Genomic DNA, 27,850 nt, shown 5'->3' on the forward strand with positions numbered 1-27,850 from the left:
CTTTATAGCAAAGTGTATAAAATATCTGTGAGAGAGGTTAGATATAGTAAAGAGATTAGATATAGTAACATAACAGCGCTTTTATTAATATAGTCAGATTTTTGTTAAGAAAATTATGACCTCCTGGAATATGCAAAATCACATGGGGAAAAGCTATAAGGTTTCACCATTTCTTGTTGGTTTTCCCTCTCAGACATGTAAATTTGAAGATATTTTAAAAGAAGGAAAAAAGTTGTGTGGCAGAATAGGGGAACAGCATGCATTTAGTACAAAAGGTATGATATTACTGTGCAAATCGTTCTGTGTATTACACAGGAGTTCTGGTGTAAACATCATATGTACAACTCAGTTCAAACTTTCTCATAGATTTTGATGTGTTGACAGAAGTATTTTGTTATTTCCCACAGATAAATTCAGAAGTCTGGAAAAAAATCAAGTGTGTTCTATAGATAAAACAACACTGTCAATAAATCTATAAGCAAATGCAAATAAGAAACATTTAATTTAGAAAGCAATTGATGTTAAAATTAGTGCCTAAGCCTGGTATTCCCATAAAATTGTGTATCTGTGCTCAAGCAACAAATAGGTAGTTCCTTTTTATGTTTCCTTCTTTGCAACTACAATGAAGAAAGAAAAAATGAAGTGCTTTGAAGACTTTCAAAGTCAAACTATAATATAACTGGGTTGATGCTCTAAAAACTTCAGGATAGTATTTTGCAGCAATGCAATATGGGACACTCAGAGATAAACTGAGCTGAAGAGAAGGCGCTGTGCACAATGGTAGGAGAAAACTCCAATTGAATTTAAAATATTTTTCATTTTCAGCAGCAGCTACTAACAGAACATCTAATGTCTTTTTGAATCAACAAAAATCATGTGGTGCTGCAGGATCCACTTTACTGTAGAAACACACCAAGCTGTATAAGGCACAGAGATAGATAGGCAATATAATTTCTCTCCTAGACATAGTACCCTTATTATTGGAAACACATATGTTAGAGCTACTGCTTATACTCATAAGGCAAGCTAGACCCCCAGAAATATTTTTGTGCACTACTATGCTAATTTGCTATCTTTCAGGGCTCACTCTCTGAAATTCATTCACCTTTGTGTGTTCTTATTTTCTTACATATTCTACTAAAACTGATAGAGAAATGAAAGAGGAATTTAAGAACAAATAGCAGAACATTTTTTTAGCATTGTTAGGGGGAACAGCCTTCTATGTGTAGATATAGGAAGGTGTCAGCAATAATGGGGAACGTAATGTTCAGTCTAATGCTGCCAAAGACTGTTATCTGTTTTTCTTCACATAGTGAGGAACAGCTTTTGAATATTACACAAATACCAGATATTCTAGGACACAACAATTAAAAAAACACTGAAAAATAAACCATCAGCAAAACTGACAGATTTTCTGCCCCATCAGAAGAGCCTTTCATAGTTAGGGTTTATTTTCTTCTCCAAACCCAGACTTCTGACAACTAATCATAGAATCAGAATATCTCAAGTTGAAAGGGACCCATGAGGATCATTGAGTCCAACTCCCTGCTTCTCACAGGACTACCTAAAACTAAACCATTTGACTAACAGCATTGTCCAAATGCTCCTTGAACTCTGACATCCATGGTGCCATGATCACTTGCCTGGGGACCTTATTCCAATGATTAACCATTGCCGATGAAGAACCTTTTCCTAATATCCAGTCTGAATTTCCCCTGACACTGCTTCATTTCCTCATGTCCTATGACTGGCCACAAGGGAGAGGAGATGAGAGGAGATCAGCACCTCCCACTCCTTTGCCTGCCTTGAGGAAGCTGTAGCCTGCAATGAGGTCACCCCTCAGCCTTCTCTTTTCCAAGCTGAACAAACTGGGACCTCAGCCACTCCTCATAAGTCTTAGCCTCAAGACTATTCACCATCTTGGTCACTTCTCTCTGAACACACTCTAATTGTCTGATGTCCTTCTTACGTTGAGGCATCCAAAACCGCACACAGTACTTGAGATGGGGTTGCACCAATGCAGTGTAGAGTTGGACAATCACCTCCCTCAGCTGGCTAGATATACTGTACTATATGCACCCTAGGACACAGTTGGTGCTTTTGGCTGTCAGGGCACACTGTTGACTCATATTCAACTTGCCATCAACCCAAAACCCCAGATCTTTCTGCAGGACTGTTCTCAGCCTCTCAGGATTGTCCCAACCTACATGGAGAATCCAGAACTTGCTCTTGCTAAATTTCATGCAGCTGGTGATTGCCCAGTTCTCTAGTCTATCCAGCTCTCTCTATAAGGCCCCTCTGTAAGTAGAGACTACCCTCAAGGGAATCCACTCTTCCTAGTTTAGTATAGTGGGCAAACTTACTTAATGTACCTTTAATTCCCGAATACAGGTAATTTATAAAAACATTAAAGAGAATTGTCCCTAAAATTAAGCCCAGGGGAACCTCACTGGTGACTGGCTGCCAGCCTGATGTAACCCCATTTATTGTGTCTCTGAGCCCCACCAATCAGCCAGGTGCTCACCCAACTGCTGGACTGTGAAAAACAGCATCAAAAGCTTTGCTAAAATCCAAAGCCACCATATCTATTGGCTTTCTTTGGTCAGTTACATGGGTGACCTTATCATAAGGTCTTTCCCCTCATGAACTATTGGCTGTAACCATTGTCTCTGAAGTGGTTTTCAATCATTCCCAGAATACCCTTCTCCATATTTTACCAGGTACTGAAGTGAGACTGACAGGCATGTAATTACCAGGGTCTTCTTTCTTTTCTTTCTTGAAAACTGGGACATTTGCCAGCTTCAGATTGACTGAGACCTCTCCAGACTCCCAAGACTATTATAAAATAATGGCAAGAAGTTCTGCAATAACATCATCTGGTTCCTTCAGTACCCTGGATGAATCCCATCAGGCCCACAAATTTATATGCAACTGGCTGGAGCTGCAAGCCTAAAACAAATTCAGGATCAGCTGGAGTTTATCATCCTCAAATGCGTTCCAAACCTTCACATATTTTTTTTTCTTTTTTTTTTTTTTTTTTTTTACAGTTCAGTCAGCTCATAGCAACTAGAAAACCTGATATTTGTGTTGAATACTGCGGGTTATAACAGATGTTTCATTGATTTCAAATAAAATGTCAGACATAAATGAAACATTCATTTTTATAATTGTTATTTCTTAGCGCTGTGATTGAAAGTGGTAAGAAATACCAAAATTTGACCTTGTTGAAATAAAATAAGGTAGACACATGAAAGCTTCCATGAAAGCAGCATGTTGAATTTAATTTTAGGAAAAGTATGTTTTTAGTAATGATTTACATATATATATATATAAAAAGAAAAAAAAATAGTAAGTGCAAGAATTTTAGAAAGAAGTACCAAGAGGTTATTAAAATTGTAAGATGCAGTACAAATTTTCACACTTGTGAATTCAATGTGTTCAGTCAAAAGTAAAATCACTGCTCTTGAAAATTCTCCTGTATTTCTTGACAACTGGTTAGATGTTCCCTTGACAACTGCTCTGGTTAATCAAGGGTGTAGATGAATCCACTGTTTCAGTGTTTTTCAGGAGTTATTTTATATTGTGTCTTTGGTATCAACACTTTTTTCAGTAAGGAGGATTTTTATGAGGAATTTTTTCCTATGTTGAGCTGTTAAGTTGGGCTAGTGTTTGTCAGTTTGTAGGGAAGAAAATAACAAATAGTTCTAAATATAATCCTTCAACTGTGGCATTAGAAAATAGACAGTAGTATGTAACTACTTTGTAATCATTTTCCAGAAGACCAGAAATCCTGGTCTGCTAGCAGTGAGAGATCTGTGCTCAGAAAAAATCCTTTTCCATAATAATTTAGTGTGAATAAGAACAGAGGCTGTTTCTTGTTAAAATGGTTGTGGGTTTTTTATACCTGATCATCTGACATTTTAATTTTGTTATGCCTCTCCTTAATGTGTTAGAAATATGGCTGCACCTTCAACACTATATAGAAAATATAATTGCTATAAACTAAATTTCCTTAAGTATGTTTACACAAGCACTAACACACCATTTCTGCATGATTACATTAGATAATTATAAAGCATGAATGCAGTTAAAAGTCATCCAGAAGTTTGTCTCTGGACCTATTCTCATCCACGTTGTCAAATATGTAATCAGTTTAAGACACTTTACTGTGTTTCCCTTGATATAAACGGGAAGCTAAAGCAATCATGCTATCAATTAGGGCTTAAGTCAGTCTCTCCAATGATTAGAAGAGACATTAGTATGAATTTTGCCTTCATTCTTTCTACTGTGCTCCTTGAGTGCCACCTGGTGACTAGTTTGAAAGAAAACAAAAAGTATGATTACATTTCCAGATGAAGTACCTGTGATAATTTAAGCTAAAACATTTGCTCGAACAAGGTTATACCAGGTAACATTTGATTTAGAAATGCCTCAGTCTTAGCTAGGTTAAGATGATTTCTTTCTATATCACTTCCAGGCTGAAATTAATCCAACACTTAATATCCACAGATATATGTCATAGGTATAAGTGTGTTAAGTAAACATTGCATTTTTATAGAAATTCGGTGTTCATACACATAATTAGTCAAGATGTAACTAGTTATAAAGAGTAATCATTCTTTATAACTTCTGTTTTGCATCTGTTGAGGTCCATGAGTCTTTTGTAAAGAAACAGCCCCTGTAAAATATCGTTTGTTAATTCTTTTTCTTAAATACTTTATATAAAATCCACAGCAGCTATGAAAAAAATCAAGTTAATCTAAGACAAGCATAGAAAGGAAGGCTGAACCTCTTCTTATTTCAAATTGTGGAAACAAACATACATCAGGCCTGTACATTGCAGGAGCAGGTTTGGCTCCACATGGCTCTAGACCTATTTAGATTATTGTGCCTAACATTCCATTAGATACCCACCCCACACTCATTTCCTATAACTACTCCCCACACACTTAACTCTCTACTGGCCTGTAAATCCTTTTTATATCATTATGAGTGTGATGTGCGTAAATCACAATTTTGGTGCCTGACAAAATAATTGTGTAGTAGGAATCACATTACATTCTCTCCTGTCACTGTTTCTGGAGGGAAAAATACACTGGCTTTGAATGCAACTGAAATACACCACTGAGATGTGAGGCAGATGGACTGAAATGCCTTCAGCATCTAAATGAGTGAAAAAGTACAAGTGAACTAAAAATACTTCAAAATTTAAAGATGTCAGTGATTAGCCAATTTCATCTCAGGTGTTCTTAATGTGAGGTCAGCATCTCATAATATAAGGTTAATTAGAAAAATAAAGAAAGAATGTCAAGAGAATAAATCATTAGTTCTATTTTCTCTTTTCTAATGTGGATAATGGATTTCAATCTTCTATGAGATGCATGAAATAATACAACTACATTTATCCAGTTGCAAGATAAAGATACAGACAAATTTAATCTTAGATTATAAGAAAAATATTATCAAGTTATAGAGCTACGTGAAGTGGTATTTTAGTTCAGGTCATTTCTGGCACAGAGTATTTCAAGTACATCCATTTTTCTGTTATTTTTTAAAAAACCTAGTATAATTATGTCTTGCATATGTCTATATTGTAGCACTTTGTGGGTTTAAATGCTATACTAAAGATAGAGACAGCATTCCTGGTTTAATTGCCATTTTTCGTTAGTTTCATAATTTTCTCAAGAAACTGTCTTTTTGGGCTGTAATTTTCCATGCTCTGCCTCTTTCTTAAAGCTATTCTAAACATATTCAAGTAATCTAGCAAATTCAAACAGTCCTAATTTTGTGGTACTGTAAGCATGAAAAATATTCATTCTGTTCACATTTCAAATGACAGTTTTTCCTTTCTGACACAAGACAGAGAGGAATCTCTGGTATTACTTGCTTGGAAATCCTTGCAGAGAAAGGCGCAACTGCTAAAGAAAGTAGGTAGCATTCCAAATGTGCACTCCATATCCAGGGCAGTGCATTGCTGCTTATAGCCTGTGGGTTTTTTTCATCACAACATAGTCACTATAATCTACTTGTTAAAGTCAAACAAATCAGTTCTTTTGAGATTTCATTGCTATATCTTAAAAATAAAAGAAAGGCTTTATTTCCTTTGTGGAGTTGAGACCTAATGTTCATAATCATTTGGTAATAGCTGCTGTTTATAGGGACTGGGGATCTTTGGTAATTTTTTTTATTTTTTTTTTTCTGACACATTTCTTTAAAGGTAGAATGGATCACCTTGTATGCCTGTGTAGGGATGACTGTGTTATTATCTGTATGAATTTAGGATACTTGGGCTTGTCTACATAAACATACTGCAGTAAAAACATGTCAGCCTGAAGTAATGTTTAAGGCTTATTTTGATTGCACCTATTTTTAATCTTTCACTTTTTTTTTTCCCTAGCACAGAATCAAAACGAGAAATTATGTGTACAAGACAATGAGAATGGCTGAATGCCAGCCATTTGCAGTGAAAGTTTACAGTGCTGAATTTGGCTTGGATGGCTAATTCCTTGAAAATGATCAGACTGGCCCAGACCATATTGTTCTTTTCTTTTCCATTAGATAACATTTTTCTTTACTAACTTTTTCTGCATCACTTCAACTTTTGTTCTTAGTGGGCTGGGCTATTATAATATGGGATATAAGAGGTTAAACCATAAATTGATTTAGAAATTGCAGCAGATGCAGACTTCAGAAACCTTACTAAAATGCAGGGACAAGGCAGAGGTTAGGCTTTGCAAGAGTATGTTAAGTCTATACTAAAGTATCCACTCAGAGTAGATAGCATCAAGGAAACGTTATGAGTTGTTTTTCCCCCTGCGAATCTTAAATGAGCTGATTTTCTTTCATGTGAGAAAGTTTATATTTTATACACTGTGATTTACCTGGACAATTCCCAGCAGCTGAAATATGAGTAGGAATAATAAATTCAAAGTATATTTTATATATCAAGAGTTGGTTGGAAATCATAGTAGCTGAAAGTACTTCCTCCAAAATTGTCCTTATTCCAAGTATCTAAAAAGGCGATCACAAAACTATCTTCCAATTATACACATTATTTTTAAGGAGGAGCTTTTATTTAATCAGTTCACATTTTATAATGGAATTGCGAAAATTAGGTGATCCTCAGAACAGCAGACATTGCTTCTTGTTCCTTACACTCAAAAGCAGAATGTTATGCTAACTTTAGACTACACGAGAAGGAACTTAAAATATACTTAAAACATACTTAAAACAACATGACCTTTTTTTTCTTTATCTGAAATAGTAAAGAAAAATTAACATTTTTCAAACATATTTAAATATCTAGGGGTCTAGATCACATTTCAAAAGGTGATAATAGAATATGCCATTGAAATAGCTCAGTCTTTAAAAACAAAATTAAAAATATTGTTCTTCCTGGCTCAAAAATAGGAAAAGTGTTGCATATTCGCAAAGGTGAAATAATTTAGCACATTTCAACCCCATGCAGCAGAGCACAGTGAAAAGTCAATGAGTTAATATTGACTGAATTTACTCTGGAACCAGAAGCAATATAACCATTGGAAAGGTAGGATTTATTAATATGGGTGCATCACCTGCTGATACGGATATACTGCAAATAAGACCCTCTCACTCAGAAACCACAGCACTGCAGTGAATGCTATAAATGTTCATTAGGGAAACAATACTATATCCATTTGTGTCAATACAATGTTCCCGCTAACTTCAGAGGTGCAAACGGAGACTAAATTTCATGCTGAATCTACAGACAGGGTGAAACAGTAAGACCATAGACACAAAAGTAGAAAAACAAAGCTCAAGGCATCATATGGGATAAATCATACAATGGCAGCTGCGCACAACCAACGAGGTGTGGTGTATCAAAGGGGAGGCATTTGAGAGCGTGGTAGGTGTTGATGTGGTTTATTCAGGATTATTCAAAGACAAATTTGTTCTTGGCTGTGCTGAGATCATTTTTAGGAACAGTTATCTATGCTTCTAGTGTTCAGGACATAATGGGCTTTAAAAAATGTTAACTCTTTCATATGTCTATGACCTAACATAAAAATTAATCTATCCCAACACAAAATAGTTTATGAGATTCCTTCAATTCTCCTTTACTATTTGTTCAAATAAAAAAAAAAAAATGAAAATTTGGCAGTCTGTATATATGGCTTGGGGTTTTTTCAGAATCTCTTGTAAAATCTTTTGTGCAACGTTGGTGAAATGCTACACAAGAATTTAACATTGTTCTTGTTAAAGGCCTTACTCTGGAAACCAAAATGTGTGAATTTGATTGAATAGGATTTCATGTACAAAGTGCATGTAGTCAGTAAACCTCAGCATGCCTCCTAAAAGGAGGTCCATCACATTCTGTTATAAAGGTTGTGAAAAATAAAACTGAGGCAAAATGGAATTGGGAAGCATTCTACAAAACTAGCAAAGCTCAGTTTAAAAGAATCTATTCACTGCTGTTCTCTTATTCTGCCATTGTTGTGATAATGTTTATGCAAGTTTCCTTTCTAAACACAAACCCAGTATATTTGAAAATCATCTTGTTGAACTGAATTTTTATTGCTGATACTATAAATTGCATTTTTTTAGGATCTCATCATAGGAAGAACCTGAAGAATTCTCAGTTTCATTTAATGTTCTCTAGTATTTACTTTACCCCTTAAACTTATATTCATCTTTATCTCTGAAACTCAGTACCAGAGTTTACATTAACAACATGCTTCCGAAGTAGCGATAACTATATCACAGTGTAATCTTGCTTCTCAGAGGCATGCAGCCTTTCATTTCTTATTCTATTTCTGTTTCCCCTGTAGGGCAGGAAAAGGAAATTTCCATTGATGGAGTTCAGCATCATTCAGCATTGATGTTACTCGTCCAACACATTCTCTATACTAGGGAGACCATATGTCAGCCACAGTTAGCACTTAAAATTTATCAATATCCACTTACATAATTAAAGTTTTCTTTCTTCTTTGCATACATTTCAAACATCGGAGTAAAAATCAGTAGGAAAGCAAATAAAAGAGGAATGTTAAAAGAAACTTGCATATTTTGTTTTCTGGATAGTCCAAGTAGCCGTGAAAGTGGAATTATTAGTGTCCAAAGATTGTTATTCTTTACAGAGGCAGAAACATCTTTTTCACCTTACCTTTGCTGTGTGAGTATTGCATACTCTGCTGTCAATAGCATAAGTAGTAACGATGCCTTCCGTTTCCTTCCAGTTATATGTTACCTGGGAGCAGTCCTGAAGGCTACTGTATGATTGAAATGGCTGTAGATGGAAATCCTCCTGTACAACACAGACTTTCTCTCTTATATCAAGCAACTCAGGTGAGTCTGCAGAATATCAAAACCCAGTTATTTGCTTTGAACATTTCATCAGCATATGCACTTTAGTTATTCTCAAAGGAGAATAGGTATTCTAACTTTTTCAAATGGAAGAAATATAATTACTCATCAGATATCATCATATATCATAGAATCATAGAAGCATAGAATCATAGAACTTAAGTTCTCTTTAGTATCTCTTTTCACATCAAGTATCCACAGTATTTCAACTGATTTCATTTAACTGATTTTGAAAATTCTTTTTTAACTGCCTAAAGTTCATGACCATCCCCATTTTGAAAATGGAATCAGAAGACTTACTATAAATGGGCACTATGCCAGCTTTCCCAAATCTAGAGTTTTTCTGTTATTTTTTGTCTCCATGTCATAACTTCTTTTTCTTATGCATTCTCTCATCACAAGGTTATTTCTGCATGAAACATTTTAAATGTTTTCCGACTTGAGAAATTGAACTGTGATTGGCAGTTCATTTTGGAAATTTGCTCACTAGAAGTCAGGCCAGTTAGCTGTAGAGTTGCTAATCACAGTGTGCATTTCACTGTGTTGCACTGCTAGTTAGTAATGGAATTTCTTCCCTCTTTCTTCCCTGAGTCAGTATCTAGGTGTTTGTTCAGTCTGAGATAAAGAATTAACTTGTATTAGACATTGCTATTAGCCCAATCAGTTGTCTTTTCCTAGACTCCAGACGATCAACCTGACCTTTTGCTGCAGAAGGTTGCTTTGTCTCTCACTTTGTGTTTCAGGTTCATTAACTCTGGCAGAATGTAAAGCTAACATTATTGGCAGCTTCTGCATAGAGAATATGGGGAAAGAACTTACCCATGAGTACGTAATTATATAGATAAGCCAGCAATACCTTACTAGTAGAAAAACTTACATGTAGCCACCTTGATGTCATGCACCATGATCAGAATATCTTATGCATCAGAATATTTCTTATCCTAATCAGGAAATTTCCTTGGCTCCTAAGAAAGTCCACAACCCTTCTCTGTTTCTTTTTTTTGGCTGGGGCTGGGGGTGTGTGTCCACATTTCATACCACAAAATGGGTTATGAAGTGAATGTTCACACTTACCGCACTTTGGTTCATGTTGCATAGCAGTCCCGGAGTGTGCCAGCTGAATTCTTTTAGGGTAAAATAGTACAAAAGATGCTCTCTATAAATACACTTGATGTGCTGTAACCACAAATAGGTATTTCATGGCATTAAATTATAGTTCGTCCAGAATCACCATTTCCATGATATGTAGCATGAATGTTCATGACTATTACACTTCACAGCTCTGCTCCTAATCCTAAACCCCGATTTTCTTTACGAAGTACACAAGCAGAGAAAGAAAGAAAGACATTTCTTACCACTAAGAAGGCTAATTAATTTCTTCCCATTACTGGCCAAGCTAATCCTTTTTACCACTCAGGCTCCAAGTGAAGGAGGACATTTTCAAATGAATATTTGAAAAGTTAAGCATTACTATTACAGAAGTTAACATAATGCTAATATAATGTTATATTGAACCTTTTAATAAGACTTGCAGGAATTATTCATAAGTGTTTCCTTAAAATATATTCCAGTTAAATTCAGAACAGGACCTTTAGAGAAAGAATATGTATTATGGTGTACTAGCATGAGTTCAAATATCTAACATACTATGATAAAATACACTGATGTGAGAAATGGAGCCTACTGAAGTTGTTCTGTGGTGCACTGGATCTTCCCCCAAGGTCAGTGCTTTAATAAAATAGGCCAAATAATAAAAATATTGCATTGCAAGAGGAGGGTTAAAACAATGTTTCCTAATTATAGACATTTTACATTCCAGTCCAATGCTTTGCTTAACTTTTGTAACAGGTTCACAAGCAGAGAAAAAATGCCTGTCTGCATAAACTGTTTAAGCACCTTGTCTATTACTATGATGGTTTATAGTTTTGTTTGAAAAAGGATAAAGTGATATGAAATGAATTCAACAAATGCTGAGCCACTATCTTTGAATTCCTTCCACATGACAACTCTGATTTAATTTTATCCATGCTCTAAAAGAAGTAGCAGTTTTTCTTTCTCTTTGAAGCAAAAGACCTTGTAAGTAAAGGAATATCTGGTGGTGTTCATGTTCGTTGTATCTCCAAACTTGCAATTGTCAACAGCATAGCTCCAGGATTGATAAAAGCAATATAGGAAACAGCAAAATCATGCAGATGCGTACATTCCAGAAAAAAACAGTGTGATGTTTTCCTAGTTTTATACAGTTGATGTCTGAATATGATGTTGAAGAGCCTCTTCTCTATAAATTATCTCATCACATGCTTTGCACATACTGTGTTATATTTTTCATACTACTGGCTTATTCCAGCTTGGCTTGGATTGGCTAGGTTTCAACTTCCGTCTGGATTAATGGTATTATACAAATAGGTGCACCACAATGTGACACACTTGTGGAAAAAAAAATTATTTTTTCGATTCTTCATGGCAGGCACTTAGCAAAGAAACCTAGGAATGGTGAAACCTCATGTCAGAATTCCAGAAAATCAGACATCAGTTTGAGGAGCAGAATTCAGTGCTAAATAAGTCACAGATCCTTTATATGTGATGGTGAAGGGTTTGACTCCTGTGTCAGGTAACACAGGAAATATGCTGAGCACAAATGCGATTTAGTCAGTTCCAGTATGAAATACTTGTGGGTGTGGTTTTGGCACCTTCATAATGACATTCTAGACATTTGTGGCTCTAGAATTTACTACCTAAAACTTTCCCTTTTGCCCTGGGCTTCAGTATAGTGGTCTGGTTTATGTCATTCATCAAAAAAAAAATCTTTTTTCAGTATCCCCCTTTTCTTGGGGGCCTATAGGATCCAGATCCTGAAGAAAAACTGTCTTCAGTGCTAAAACTTCTGCTGTATTCCTGCAGCAACCCTCAGCCATGAATGTAAAATTCATAGAATAGAATGAGGGAAGCAATGAGAAACCCTTACCATGTTTATTATGATTAAGGCTGGGAATTCCAATTCATGTGCATGTTGTCTTACACATTTGAAGATATGTGAATGCAATAAACCACTCTTTTGTATGGCTTTTTTTTTTTTTTTTTTTTACGAGAACCACAGAACCACATTTGAAAAAATAATCCTTTCAGCAAGTTTGGTGTTTTTTAACAAGCTTCAAGTAAGGGCAATTTCCTTTATCTCTAATTATTATTCACTGGTTGCTTACAGTAGCATCTTAAATAATATTCTTTTCTGATGATTTTTTTCTTGTTTCTGCAGATCACCTTTGGATCAATCTTCCTTGGAAATGTTCCTGTTCATGAAGAGGTTCATCAATGTGCCGGGCAGATACATGGCTATAAAGGATGCATTAGGGATTTTCAAGTTAACAACAAAGAATTATTCATCATAGATGAGGCTCTTGGAGGGAGGAATGTTGAGAACTGCAATGTTCCAATATGTGATTATCATCCATGTCACAATGGTGGTACCTGCACAAGGTGAGAGTCACCCCTTTAATCACTTTATCATCTGTTTACACTCTGTGACTGGTAGAGTCATCCTTCATGAAAAATCACTATAATATTCTGTGCAATGAAGAAATAGAAAATGTGACATTCTCATGCCTAACCAGAGGGATTTTATAGCTTGCTTGCTCACATGAAAAAAAGATACAAAATGTAATTACATTGCCAACACAGCATACATATTGGGTTGCTGCCAGAATTACTTTGCAATCAACTAGATCAGTTCCACTACAAGGCTTGGTGACTAAATCAGACTGCTTATAGATGTTTTGGACCGAAGTACATAAGACCCATTCTTCTGTCTAACAACTCTGTGTATTTTTAAGCCTTGTACCCTCACACATCTTCATGATGTACTCCTGGGTACATAGCACAGGCCTTCAGTATCATGCTATGAAAACACTAACAGGTAAGACCACCTTCAGGATGTGTGAAGAATCATTGTTAAAGAACCTTTGAAAGTTAAAGTGCATCATGCTGAAAGAGGAAATGGGATCCAAAAGTGACATGGGTTAAAAGCACAGAGGATGATAGTTCAGCTGAATGATGGTTCTACTGGTACACAGCAACTTGATCACTGCCTAAGGCAGTTAGCATTTGGGAACCATGTTTCTGTTTAAAACTGGTATTTGCGAAGTAGCTGGCATGTCTATTTTAAAAATTATACTTCAAGGCAAATGCTGAACAGAACGTAGTCTAAAGTCCTTTTAAAGCTCTGGATCACTGTGTGTTTCTTAGGTTGAGGATACCTGGAATCAAAGTTTTGAGGTGCATCTTTGCCTCTCTTGATTGATGTAAGCACAGAAAGAACACAAAACAGGTTTTTGATCTCAAGGTCTTTTTTGACTAGAGCACAGATGAAAGCAAGGCAACTTTATGAAAACAAGCACAATTTGCTTATCAAAATGGTGAAAGTGAGTGTGTACTTGGGACTAATGAGTCTAGTTTTCTTCTTTTATTCCCTGATATCTCTGGCATTCTTACTGTCCTGTTATCTACCATTATGGAACACTGTTTCATTTAAAGCTTGGGTCCTGAATAATTCATGACTATTGGATTTGTTTCCTGCTTTTCTGCTTTCCAACTGCTGGCCTCAGCCCTTTTCAGAAATGCTTTTGTTCTGAAATGGGTCACTGCTCTCCTGTCCAGAGGAGACATGGAAGGTTGTGCATGTGCAAGCCAGGGATAAGCAGCTCTATGGAAGCACAATTTTCGTGATTTTCTACAGCCACCAACTGATTTTCAAGGATCACCTCCTCCAATCCCAAGAATGGTCCATTCCAACGAGTAGAAAATCAAGTGGCAGGAAGCCTGCGTGGATGAACAGAATATTCTTGACAAAACTTAAAAATTAAAAGTAAGCATATGAGAGGTAAAAGCGTGGCTGGGTGACCTGGGAGGAATATAGAGAAAATATCCAAATACACAGATATGGGGAAAGCCAAAGTCCATCTGGATATTAAGCTGGCAGGAGACATGCAGAGAAAAACTAAATGCTTCCACAAATGTCAGCAGCAAAAGGAAGACTTAGGAAATGTGAGCTTGCTGCTGAAAGTGGCAGGTGTTCTGGTGACAAAGCATCCAGAATACACTGAGAAACTCAGTGCTTTTTTTGGCTCAGTCTTTGTTTATAAGTCTGGCCTTCAGGAATCTTATTCCTCTCAGGCATGTAGGAGAATGTCTGAAGCAAGGAACATTTACACTTGTTGGAGAAGGATCAGGTAGGGGAACATTCAAACCAACTGGATACTTGTGCGTCCTTGGGATCTGATAGGAGCCATATGAGTGCTGAGGAAGCTACCTGATGTCATAGCAAGGTCAATCCTGATAATCTCTGATAGATCCGGGGAGAGGTTCCTGAGCACTAGAAGACTGCTTTCAGGAAGGGCAAGAAGGAAGATCTGACTAACTACAGGATGGTTAGCTTCACTTTGATCTGTTGGAAGATGAAGAAGCAAATTGTCCTGAAAACTGTTTCTAAACACACTAAGGACAAGGAAGTGGTTGGGAGTGCTCACAATGGATTTGTGAAGGGGAAATTGTGCTTAACCAACTCTGTAGCCTTCCACAATGAGATGACTGCCTTGACAGATGAGGGGAGAGCACTGGATGTTATTTACTCAACTTTAGCAAGGCTTCAGCACTGCCTCCCATGAAATTGTTGGTGACAAACTGTTTAAGTACTGGGTAGGTAAGTGCATGGTGAGGTGAACTGAAAGCTGTCTGAAGGGCATGCTCAAAAAGCTCAAAGGATCAGCAATAGAAATTCCAGCTGGAGGCAGATTTTACTGGCTAGAAAGCAGCTTTGTACAAAAAGACTTACTAGTTCTGGTGGACTAGTTGACTGTGAGTCAGCAAAGTGCCCTAGTAACAAAGCAAGCCAACAGCCTCCTGCATTAGTGGGTTAAGGGAAGTTCCTCTGTTCTCACCTGGTTTGCTGTTTTTCATATGTCCATGCACAGTCTTCAGTCAGTTCACAAAGTGTTCATGTTCAGTAAGTTTCACATTTCTAGGAAGATCTAGATGTCATTTCTTGCATCTAATTTCTGCAGCTCTGAGTTCAGACTGTTCACTTGACAGAATAGCTTTTTCTTTATAAGAGGCCGATCATTCCTCTTAGGTGTCAAGGCTGCCAACAAAAACTATCACAACAAATTACTTCTTGGGATTTGGAGGTCTCCCTTGGATAGGTTACTAGGTAGTGGTCTTCAGAGGAGCAATTCCTGCATCCCGAAGTCCTGAAACATCAGTTTGTCTACAGTGTATGCAACATTCCCTTTCCTGGAGAGTTAAACATATATGTGAGAAAATACTGCTCCATCACTGTATACAACCAAATGGCTTTTGCTTTGCTAAGAGTGACAGACCTAAAAAATTCACTTCTTGATAAGTCATCTACCTCATCACTTCAACAATTTCTTGATAGAAGATGTAAACAAGGTGTCAAGCTGGGATGTAAATTTGCCTGTGCTAGCAGCCATTTTTCAGAAGTACTGGCAGGCATTTTACACAGACTCTGCCTGACAGAATGCCAGAATCAGAAACCCCTTTGGGGAATGCTTCACTTTGCTGTATACTGATTCCATTTTCCTCAGGCTTGAGCAGATAAGAATGACTTACATACCGCCTGATCAGCCTTAGCTGGTCTGGCTCCAGAACCTCTGAATGCTTGCAAAGTTTGTTTGTCAATCTGCTGTCTTATGACTGAAGGCCAGTGCTTCAGTAAGCAAAGCATCTCTTGAATGATGACAGATTATGTGCCATAGACTCTTCCTGTACTTCTTTCCAGGCAGGGCTTGCAAACATCAGGAATCTATTTAGTAAATGCGCATACTGCAACAACCTCTATTCTGTAAGTGGACCAATTTTGAGTGCATTAGTCTTGTTGTACTTCAGTCCTTTGGTTACAAAAAGCATTTGGTACCTATTTAGCTCAAAGACACAAGTTTATCACCACACTTTGTTGCTTTATCCTAGCAATTATTTGATTAATTACCTGGTCATCAACCTGTCACATCATCTTGATTCACACAATGGCATGTGTGGAGCAGGAGAACTGAAAAGCCAGAGACAAACATTTTCTGTATATTTTATGAGGAAAATTTTCCAAGCTTCAGACCCAGTGTTCAAGTGGTGCGTGTGGACTGTACAACTGTGTTATCTTCAGATAATGAGTTTATATTCAGGAGACTGAAGCCAATGAGAGCTATAAATAATCTATAGTGTTAAAAAATATTACCATCTACACCATTAATTGTCCATTTGTGTATTCATTACTGTAAAACAACTTAATTGTATTTAAAAAAAAATAAGGCAAAACAAACAATACTTTGACAATTCACATGAAAGTATTATTGACTTGTTTAAAATTTTGCCAGTTCTTTCAATTACAATATTTAGTGGCATGAAAAAAGATTTTTCAGTGTGTTTTACTCTTCAGGTGCTTGGCAACTAATTAAAGCTTTTGCTTCTGAAAAGGCAGAAATACCATAGCTGTGTTTTATAATGAACACTGGAGTTTTGTCATCACATACTGCTGGGCGTAGACAGGTGTGTTTCATAAGAAACATTTTTTACGGTCATTCTTAAAAAAAGTTATTTGGTTTTCCTCATCAAGTACAAAAATGCTACTGTAGTGTTTGTTTTATTAATTGCTATTATTATGCAGAAGAAATTTATTTGACAGGAAAAATGTTTTCTTTGTATTTTTGGTAGTGAGAGACAAGGATTAGTGTCCTTAATTCTCAGATGCAGAATTTCAGGATGCAGCAGAGGCCAGCTGCTCCTCTTGGTCTGGCCATTGGTTGCATCAGGTACTCCCCAGGGGCCAGGCATGGCAGGACCTGGCAGCCAAGGTCCATCCCTGTGCCCCTCACATGAGCAGGGCCGTGGGAGGGCTCTGGGACAGCCAGGCTTGGGCATCAGTTACATCCCTGGACATAATGATGGGGATGGGCAGAGGTGAGGCTGGGACATTCATGGCAGATCAGGATGAAGCCCAGTGAGGGGAGCCAGGATCAGGCACAATCCCGAGGTGCTCAGGCAGGGCCTTGGGGATAGGGATGGGCTGCACCATCGCCATTTTCCCATGATACTACTAAGGGTATCAGATATTGTGGAACTGGAAATCTTTAGTTGTCTTAATTCTTTTTAAGCTAAGACACATTCTGCTTTTGTTTAAAAAAAAAAAAAAAAAAAAGAGGAATGCTACATAGGTTCCATTTTTATTTTGACTAAAATATCTCTGTGTAGGTGTCATGGTTTAATCCCAGCTGGCAACTAAGCACCAGACAGCCACTTGCTGCCCCTCCTCCAGTTGAGATGGGGAGAGAATTGGAAAAGCAAAAGTGAGAAAACGGGTGGGTTCCGTTAAAGACAGTTTAGTAGGTGAAGCAGAAGCCACACACACACAGGCAAAGCAGAACAAGTAATGCATTCACCACTTCCCATTGGCAGGCAGGTGTTCAGCCATCTCCAGGAAAGCAGGGCTCCATGATGTGTAACAGTCACTTGGGAAGACAAACGACATCACACCAAAAGTACCCCCTTTCTTCTTCCTCTAGCTATTTGTTGGTACACATGACATCATATAGTATGGGATGTCCCTGTGATCAGTTCAGTCAGCTGTCCTGGCTGCGCCCCCTCCTAACTCCTTGTGCACCCCCAGCCTACTCACTGGTGTTCTTAGAGGCAGAAAAGGCCTTGACTCTGCGCCAGCACTGCACAGCAATAACCAAAACATCTCTGTGTTATCAGCACTGATTCCAGCCCAAATCCAAAACACAGCACCATACTTCACATATGGTGAAGAAAATCAACTCTAACCTAGCCAAAACCAGCACAATAGCACAAAAGCTATTCTGTTTCAAGATTATTTAAATATATGCTGTATCAGATGAGTGGCTCAGTACGAATGTAAATTTCTAATTCTTTACATAGGCATTATTTTATTAGTTTTAAAAACAAAGTATTCTCCTGTATAAATGCTTTATTGCTTTTAGAAGCACTTTTGCAAGTTCACTAGCTCTTTTAATTCACTTTGTATCCATGCTAATGTAAAATTCCAGAGACTGGATAATTTCAGAGAAAAAAAATATGACAACTATTCAATAAATTTATGGTTTGAATGTCATATAGTTCTATGATTAATTTAGTAAATTCAAAGCTCATTGGATTTTAAAGTGTATGTTTGAAAAGGGCATGGAAAGATTAACCTAGGAAACTCTTAACATTCTGAGTGGCCCCTGTTCATATGAGCCAAACCAAGCATAGTGTTAAGAAGACACATCTGTATGTGGGAAACAAACTCATAAAATTACTTCATCAATGATTTGACAATTATGACAGCCACTACACTAGTAGAAGTTGATGAATACATTTGTTTTAAATTGTATAGACCCAACAAAATGTAAACATAGGCAAGCTTAGCTTTTAGAGTGGAGGGTACAATCTCAAAGTTAATTGCTCCCACAATCATGTTTCCAGTGTCTCAAACTGTTATCACAGTGATTATTCTTCTTGTTGTTGTTCCCATATATTGGTGCAGCAGATGGGTCCATTAATGTTAATCAATTAACCAAGACTGAAAAATCAAACTCAATTAGCAATAAATTTCAATAGGGAGACATTTATCTTCAGATTTCAACCTCCATGAATGCTGTAATCACCACAAATACACAAGGAATGCAATTTTTCGATTTTCATCTCCTGATAATGTAAGAAATAATACCTTCATGGATATGTGGGTCTCATTTGGATTATACCTTTTCAGCTATTGATAGGAAAAGCCGTATTTTAAATCGTATTTCAGAAAACTGCATGCTACATGCTGCAGCATCATGCAATTCTTGTTAAGTCTTAAAGATCTGATTACCAAATAATCTGATAAGGTTTTGAACACCTTTTTTCTTTTAATTATAAAATGAGGTCTAGATTAGCTTTCTTGTAAGTTAAAGGAAATTTTATAGTTGAACTTGGTTAAATGATAGAACTCCAAGTGTTGCAGATACTGAGGAAACCAACTGGAGTGACTTAAGAAATGTGGTCTCCTTTTAGTATAAATCCTCGATGTTATTTAAAATAAACAGTAAGAAAAGACAGTATGATTTTTTTAAGGAAGAAAAAAAAAAGAACTCCAAACTTGATTTGGAGACACTAAGAGGTTAAAATATTTTTACATCTTTTTTTCCATTTCAAAGGGTAGTCAAGGTGAACCTTTCCCAGATCATGTGCCAGAAATACATTTTAGAATTGCTCATGGGTTTCCTGTCACTGCTTTAGATGTAGGTGTTTCTAGGTAACAAAGGAACAAGCTTGTCAGAAATAGCAGGGTTGATCATGTATCACAGATCTTGTTATAGGTCTGTTTTGTAGACTAAGAGACTCAGCCAACATTATCTAGAACATCCGTTTGTTGGGATTTTTACAAGTCTGAATCCTGGTTAACTTCAATAAGATCCATATTAAATCCAGACCAAATATTTTAAGTTCCATTGTATTCAACTCTTGCAGAAAGACAAACCAACCAAACAATGGGATTAGATTTCATTTTAGTTGTTTTGCAAAGGAATAAGATTTCCAGAAGGGAGCTCTGTAATCCTATACCTTTCCAGAATTTGTGCTATATGAATTTACAAAGGAATTGTATATAATATGATTTGTGTGAAGATGTTAATCTGCTTTCTTTTAAACGGCTGGTTTTTAGGCAATAATATGCTGTCAATGCTAAAGATGCTTACATGTTGTACAACTCCTCAGACTGCTGGTATTATTATTCTGATTAATGCTTACATACACAATTACTTAGGAAGGCTAATTAGGGGACATGAATTTTTTTGATCCTGTACTTTTAATGAGATTAGTATAGCTGGAGTTTGGTACTTGTAAAGGAGATTCACACTTTGAAATCCGTTGTTTTTTCCAATGATAACTTCACATTGAGATTTAGTGAAAAGAAGAATTAACTTAAATTTATTTCCAAATGGTTTTCTTTTTCTGGAAGAGAGATTTCAGGTTTCATCATTTCGGGTTCTATATGATCCTAGGAAAAAATAACGCCATAATGCCTAAGAAAAATCTTTTATGTCATTTTTGAAGATTATGAAAGATAATACTGTCAAGCTTCTCAGAATGACCAAAATCTTGTTGGACATTTGTTTCTTGCATCATATTTTCACAGGAAAATCAAGTATGCAAAAAAGAAAATTTCATCTCCAATTTTCTTAACGCTAGGTATTAACAGATAGAAAATCCATTCACTGAGGTTGATCTTTCTGGCAAGAGGAATTGCATTAGGCTTAAGCCTATACTTTTTTCTGAACTAAATCTGCATTTCTCCCACCTTACTTTTCCTTAGAGCAAAAACAGAAATTTTAACCCCTTCTTCTTGCCCTTGAAGTTTAGTTAGTAAAGTGCTCACATTTGTGGTAGGATATCTATTTCAAGACTGAATTAATTAAACTAGTTGTGTCTGTAGTATCATCAGAAACAGATTCACATTTTAGCATACATTTCTTAAGCATCATATAACTCAGATTACAGTTGTATTGAGAAAAAAATATGACAAATCAAAGCTGCGTTCCATTAAGCTGGAAGTGTTAAGAACTTCCCTGATGAAGAGTCTCTCCCCAGCATCCTTATAAGCCCCCTTCAGATACTGGAAGGCTGCTATGAGGTCTCCACTCAGCCTTCTCTTCTCCAGGCTAAACAGCCCCAACTTTCTCAGTCTGTCTTCATACAGGAGGTGCTCCAGTTCCCTGATCATCCTCATGGCCCTCCTCTGCACTTGTTCCAACAGTTCCATGTCCTTTTTATGTTGAGGACACCAGAACTGCACACAATACTCCAGGTGAGGTCTCACGAGAGCAGAGTAGAGGGGCAGGATCACCTCCTTCGACCTGCTGGTCACACTCCTTTTGAGGCAGCCCAGGATACAGTTGGCTTTCTGGGCTGCAAGTGCACACTGCCAGCTCATGTTCATTTTCTCATCAACCAGCACCCCCAAGTCCTTCTCTGCAGGGCTGCTCTGAATCTCTTCTCTGCCCAACCTGTAGCTGTGCCTGGGATTTCTCAGACCCAGGTGTAGGACCTTGCACTTGTCATGGTTAAACTTCATAAGTTTGGCATCAGCCCACCTTACAAGCATGTCAAGGTCACTCTGGATGGCATTCCTTCCCTCCAGCATATCAACAAAACCACACAGCTTGGTGTCATCGGCAAACTTGCTGAGGGCGCACTCAATTCACCGACAAAGTGACAAATTCACTGTCCACGTCACCGACAAAGATGTTGAACAAGACCGGTCCCAACACCGATCCCTGAGAAACACCACTCATTACTGGTCTCCAGCCGGACATTGAGCCATTGACCACAACTCTTTGCATGCGGCCATGCAGCCAGTTCTTTATCCACCCAGTGGTCCACCTATCAAATTGATATCTCTCCAATTTAAAGACAAGGATGTCGTGTGGGACAGTGTTGAACGCTTTGCACAAGTCCAGGTAGATGATGTCAACTACTCTACCCCTGTCCATCAGTTCTTTAGCCCCATCGTAGAAGGCCACCAAATTGGTCAGGCAGGATTTCCCCTTAGTGAAAGTGACACGCTGGCTGTCACCAAGCACCTTGTTGTTTTTCATGTGCCTTAGCATGCCTTCCAGGAGAATCTGCTTCAAGATTTTGCCAGGCATAGAGGTGACACTGACTGGTCTGTAATTCCCTAGGTCAACACAGGGAATTGGGATAAACCCCCAAGAAATTTCTTGGGTTATGCTATGATAAAGTATGAGGAAATAGCAAAATATAGAGTTCTAAAAATTATTGGACATAAAAGTGCTTTACTGTTGTTAATTTTAATTAAGCATTTAAAATATGCAACTTCTTTATTAATGATTAAAATATGGTACACTCCTTAGAATATGAATCAGAATATACATTATTTTTGAAATAACAAGTTCTGGCAATTGAAAAATAATCCAAGCCAACAAGTTACAAAAAGCAGTGTTCAAAGAGTAAACCTTTCTCTGTTTTTAATGTGAGCAGTTTAGTGGTAGTTCTATTAAAAATATTTGCCGAAAAATCAATTTCTTATGTTCTCAGATCTGCAGATTTAGTATTCAATTAATGTGAAAAGTAATGTGGTGAATACAGAGCACAAAGAAAAATCAAGCATCCAAATATAAATATCACTTCAAATTCCTGACTGTTTAGATAATGTGAAAGCTGTGCACAATATCTGTTAAACATGATGTTTATTCATAATCTCGATTCAATTTTACTTAAGGAAGCTGCCATGGCTAAAATTTTACTTTGGGTATCGAAATCCCAATAAATGCCATTTTAATACCAGTCATTTTACAATGCTTTGACTCAATTCCCAGAAATGCTATCTAATGTTACTTTTGAGAATTACAGCACAACCAAATCAGCATTTCCGATAGCTTTGATTCCAGAAGGAGTATCTTATTTGGAGTAGCTTTAAAACACATATCAACAAAATTAATTGAATCTTTTTCCAAAGCCAGTGAGATGTTTAAGTATATATTGAAATACTCGAAACAATTTTTAAATATATTTGTCTAACTGGAGAAGTAGTGCATGGAGTCTTAATAAGAATTTCACTCTGCTATAAATCCTGAAAAATAGTTTAGCTGGTACTGTTTGTTATAAGTTTTATCATGTAATTCATGTACGAAAAATAAAAAACGTGCCATATTCTTTGTACTCATGGTTTTCAAAAATTCCACAGAGATAATCCTTTTAGTGAAATATGCAAGTTTTCCATAAGGACCCATTATATCCTCTAGCTATTTACTGCAAGTTATCACGATAAGATTACAAGACTGGTACTGCAGAAGACGAATAATGCACTATCTGTAATATATATTAGAACATTTACTCCTTTGAGGCTAAGCTAAAATATACACCTATCTACTAGTGATAGATTTCTACACTTCAAGCAATGAAAATTACATAAGGGAAGAGAAAATTATGAAATATCAGTCCTGACTACTGCAGTTAAATGGGTAAGAACATCATTGTTCTGAATCCCTGCCTGGGGAGCTTATCATTGAAAGGAAGAGTGAAGTTTATCTGAGGTCATGTAACAGAACAGAGATTTTTAAAGAAAATTTCTTCACCTTTGTTATCTTGTTGAATTTGACAAGTCTGGATATGAGTTATCATCTTGATACAGAAGATTACCATGTCACCAAATTTGGTTTTGCTACTTCATTTCTCAGTAACAGCACTTATTTAAGTTTGCTTTTTAGAAAGATAGGAAACAGGATTTATTTTTTTTTTAACCAGTAAGCTTTTGTTTGTGGATTTAATAAAACCAATCAGCTTTGTGATCAAAATGCCAAACCTAGCGAAAAGATAAGTTTTTAGGGAGGAGAAAGACAAAAATAAAGGAGATATTCTGTGGGTGTACAGCCAGCTATTAAAAGGCAAAATTGACCTCACTAGTACCTCACTTACTTCTCTCTGCCCATTGTCATGAGCCAGTACAGTCTCGTGCATGGTGCTTGTAGTCTTCCCCACATCTGGCCCCTGTCATTTCAGATTAAATATTAGCCTTGAATGTTGTAAAGAGGGAAATGTGGGGTTTTTTGGGTTTGCGTGTTTTGGGTTTTTTTGGGGGGGGAGGGGTGGTTGTGTTGGGGTTGGTTGGTTTGTTTGTTTTGGTGGTTTTATTTTTTAATATTTATTTTTACTAGGGAGAACCTATTGATGTTATGCATTACTTCTAACCAGTGCATAGAAAAAAAATTAATAAAAAAAGAAGATTTAAATATTATTAGGTGTCCTGATAATCAGTGAATTAAATAGAAAATTAGTGCATCCCTCTTAGAGAAAAAGAGAAAAAAAGAAAAAAAAAAGAAGACTATTTTGTTAAAAAAATATGTACGAAACAACTAATCTTCATAGAATTACAGAATCATAGAATGGTTTGAGTTGGAAGGGACCTTAAAGATTGTTTAGTTCCAGCCCCCTGCTCAGAGCCCCATCCAGCCTGGCCTTGTTGACCCCAACATTTGTTGATTGTCAAGACTGATTCTCTGAAACCTGTAATATCTTAGGCCATATGAAGATAAAAGAACCCTAGAACCACAGAAATCTGTTTGTCCTTCACCAGGACCTTTCTTGGGTTACCTCAAATCATAGTAGAAGTGGTCAGCGCAAGTTCTAATATGGGTCCATTTGTATCTTCCAGAGTCTGTGGAGCCATCTAACATCTCTGTACACTAGCTGTGGAACAATAAAAATCATTTCACCGCAGCATTTTGAAAGCCCATGTCATTATTTTCAGTAATAGTTATCTATTGTCTATCTCGTTTATCTATTATTCAGTATCAATAGTGTTTCATTACCTATCTAAGGTATTGTATTACTAAATAAAAATATCCTACATGGCTTTAAAAGACTTAATCTTTCCTTTAGGGACAGTCTACATTTTTTAATAGTTGTGTTTGTGTTATTACCAGCCTTATTAGTCATACCCAGTTAAACTATGCTCTTTGTGTGCTTGTAAGGGTACAGCTGGTATTGATTCTTCTCTGCTTCAAAATTGGCTAGTGCTTAGGAGCTATGAGTTAGAGGGTCAGGGGAGTCAAGGCATGATCTGTGTTACTCTACAAGGCATGAGAGTTCCGTATGGAGTGCTGTGTTCTCTTTTATTCAGGTCACAGTCTCAATATGCCCATCAATTTAGCTTTATTGTGTGCTTTGGAAAATTCATCTGGCTTGGAAGTCAGTATGTACATTAGATTTCTTCAGACATTGCTCAGTAAGGAGTTTTATAGGCAGCTAAGAAAACATTACATTGCTCTGAAGAGAAGCTACATAGAAGACTGACCATGCTGCTTCTTCTTATCATCTTCTAATGTGGTTGTGACTGAAGTAAGGCATATGAAATATTCTTATGAACTTTTAGACATTTCTCATACTCATTTCTGTGACTGGATACACATGTGTATGTCTATGCCCTCAAATAATTTAATTATATGGTGGCTATAGTTGTGCTGTGTGTTATTATTCTTTTGTTTATAATTGTCTTCTCTTTATTATACTATGGAGTTTTATCATATATTATTGGTGAGTGTACTAAGAGCAATTGGGTTTATTTTGTTTCTCTCCTTCCCTCACCCCTCCCCCAGTTGTAAAGATTAGGTCAATGAGAAAATAAATCCCCAACAGACTGGTGAAGGAGTATATTTATAGTGAATTGTATTAATGACATATGACTGGTTTGTTCAAGTTGCACAATTGCTGTCCTGTAAATAACCTTTTTTTTCTTCTTTCTTGATGTCAGTCTTAGCCCTGCTACTTTTCAAAGCTTTAATTTAATTTATTGTCTTCAGAATTATTTAGACTGGGGATCTGGAAAAGCCAAAGAAAAGTCACAGAGAAACACAAAGAAATATACTAGAAGATGGTATGGCATCAATAACCTGCATTCAACCTAAAAAAATATCTTCTTAACAACAAGGGGTTTTGAGTTATAAACAGCATTTTGAACACAAATCTTCAAGTAAAACATGAAGACTGCTACTATCTGAAGTCTGAAGAATATCCAGGATTTTTTGTTGTTGTAGAAGGATATAATATTATAGCATATCACCATCATATTTCAGTTGCCAGACTCACCCAATTATTCATTTGCTTTTCTATTCTGCAAACCATTTTCAGAAACAGTGCAGTATATTTCTAGGCTGGAAACCAAGCATGGTAGTTCATTAACCCAGATTTAAGCTCTTTCCTGGATATCTTCAGGGATTAATTATGGACTTCACACCTTATCAAAATATTCAGAGATTGATTTAAATCCCCAAATTCAAGCTAAGCTTGTTTTCACCATGTTATCATTCTATGTAATCCAGATTTTATTCTTGGCATTCATTAGTATTCATGCTGTTGTTACATGGATCAGAGTCGCTACCTGGGTAAATACACTAGTGTAATGAAAAGAATAAACCACTTAGAAAAATCTAGGGTAAATTGGTCTGAAAACCATTTGGATGTAAGAACCATTAACAAATAAATGGTGTATTGTATTGTAAAGGTGGACAGCTTTTTAACCTTTTTTTTTTTTAGCTTTCCCTCAAGCACATTTAATGGAGAAGGTAATTTGAAAGTTTGCCAAAGGGTTGGGAATCTCCCCTTCTGTTTCCCAGGACACACAGTCTATAAGGTGCTTTCACTCCAAATTACAATGCACTTACAGCTGATAATCATGTCTGATAGGACACTATTCTCCTTTTATCCAGAAGAGAGCATCCTAAAAGAATCTTCCTTATGACTAATACCAAATCTGTCAATTAGACAGAAGGTCTAAATGCCACACCCCAGCCTTAAGTCTACAGGGAAACTGTTACAGTCCTATTCTTTTTCCTGGTACTTTCTCTCGGTTTCTGATTCTTATAGCCTTACCTTCCCCAGGGTGAAGTTTGCCTACTTAAGTTTCATTTAAACCCTGGAAGCAGAGTTGAAGTGGGACACAGGCTTCGCACTGCCCCTAGAAAACAGTTCCTTGATTTCTTACTGTTGCAGGGATGAGGAACCAAGAGTGCAGTGTATAAATGTGTATCTGTTTACACAGTTAGTTAAATGTAGCTACTCACATTTTAAAAGCTGATGCAGTCCTTGTGCATCCTTGCTACTCCCCCTGCTTTGAAAAACAGTGAGGTAGACAAACCATATTTGTTTTGCTCTTGGTAGATACCTATTTAATTGTTGGGTATTGAAATTTCTTGAGTGGACAAACATAAGATGTTTTTAGCATTGAAATCTAGCTTTAGTATGTATGCCTAAACTGCAATGAAAAGGACAAAGCAATCAGGAGTTTATTTTATTTGCTTTACAAGTGTTGAAACTCAGCATCCGTATTTATAACACGATGGCTATGCCAGCTCAAGATTCAAGGCTAAATTATAAAATCAGTTTCTGGCTCCAGCAAATGCTCTCTGGGTCCTGCTGTTTCGCTTAATAGCAAGGACAAGTGGATTCCATCTGTAGGATAGCATGTTTTGCATATGAGCTGCTGCAAGGCAAGAGTCAATGCTCAAATGAAGCAGTATTCAATATCAGGACACTCTGTATTTATTGACAGTTGCTTGTTTGTTTTCAAGCAGGTCTTTAAAGCTCAAAGATGATTTAGGAGCAGATGTGGCATCATACTTAGTTTAAAAATGAGAGGCTTCTTGTCCTCTAATTTGATGGTAAAATGCTGTGATTTAATATGAACAAGATGGCATTTGTGGGTATGAAGTAATCTTGCTAAGTGCGGAATAGGTTCAAAATGGTAATTGAAATGAACATGGCCTTTTTCTTTTTCTGTCCTGCCTAGAACTAATGAAGTTAAAACCTCAGCTTTGTTCCATTTTTAGTGGATAAATATTTGTGTAGTAGTAAAAACAGTTGTACTTTGTGACATAAGTGTAACAAATAATATTGATAAATAAATTCATATATATGAACATATAATGATTTTGTTTATCAATATGGT

General features: G+C 36.7%; 1 protein-coding gene across 1 annotated transcript in view; it reads left to right on the forward strand.

Annotated features, from left to right (window-relative positions):
- EYS (eyes shut homolog) overlaps window positions 1-27,850 on the forward strand; it is an 822,863-nt gene that overhangs the window by 705,155 nt on the left and 89,858 nt on the right. Inside the window, exons 40-41 of the mRNA XM_065682611.1 lie at window positions 9,216-9,324; window positions 12,599-12,819. Coding sequence (XP_065538683.1) covers window positions 9,216-9,324; window positions 12,599-12,819 — 330 coding nt within the window. The remainder of the gene's footprint in view (window positions 1-9,215; window positions 9,325-12,598; window positions 12,820-27,850) is intronic.

The sequence above is a fragment of the Lathamus discolor genome, chromosome 5 (genome assembly GCF_037157495.1).
Source record: "Lathamus discolor isolate bLatDis1 chromosome 5, bLatDis1.hap1, whole genome shotgun sequence".
NCBI lineage: Eukaryota > Metazoa > Chordata > Aves > Psittaciformes > Psittacidae > Lathamus > Lathamus discolor.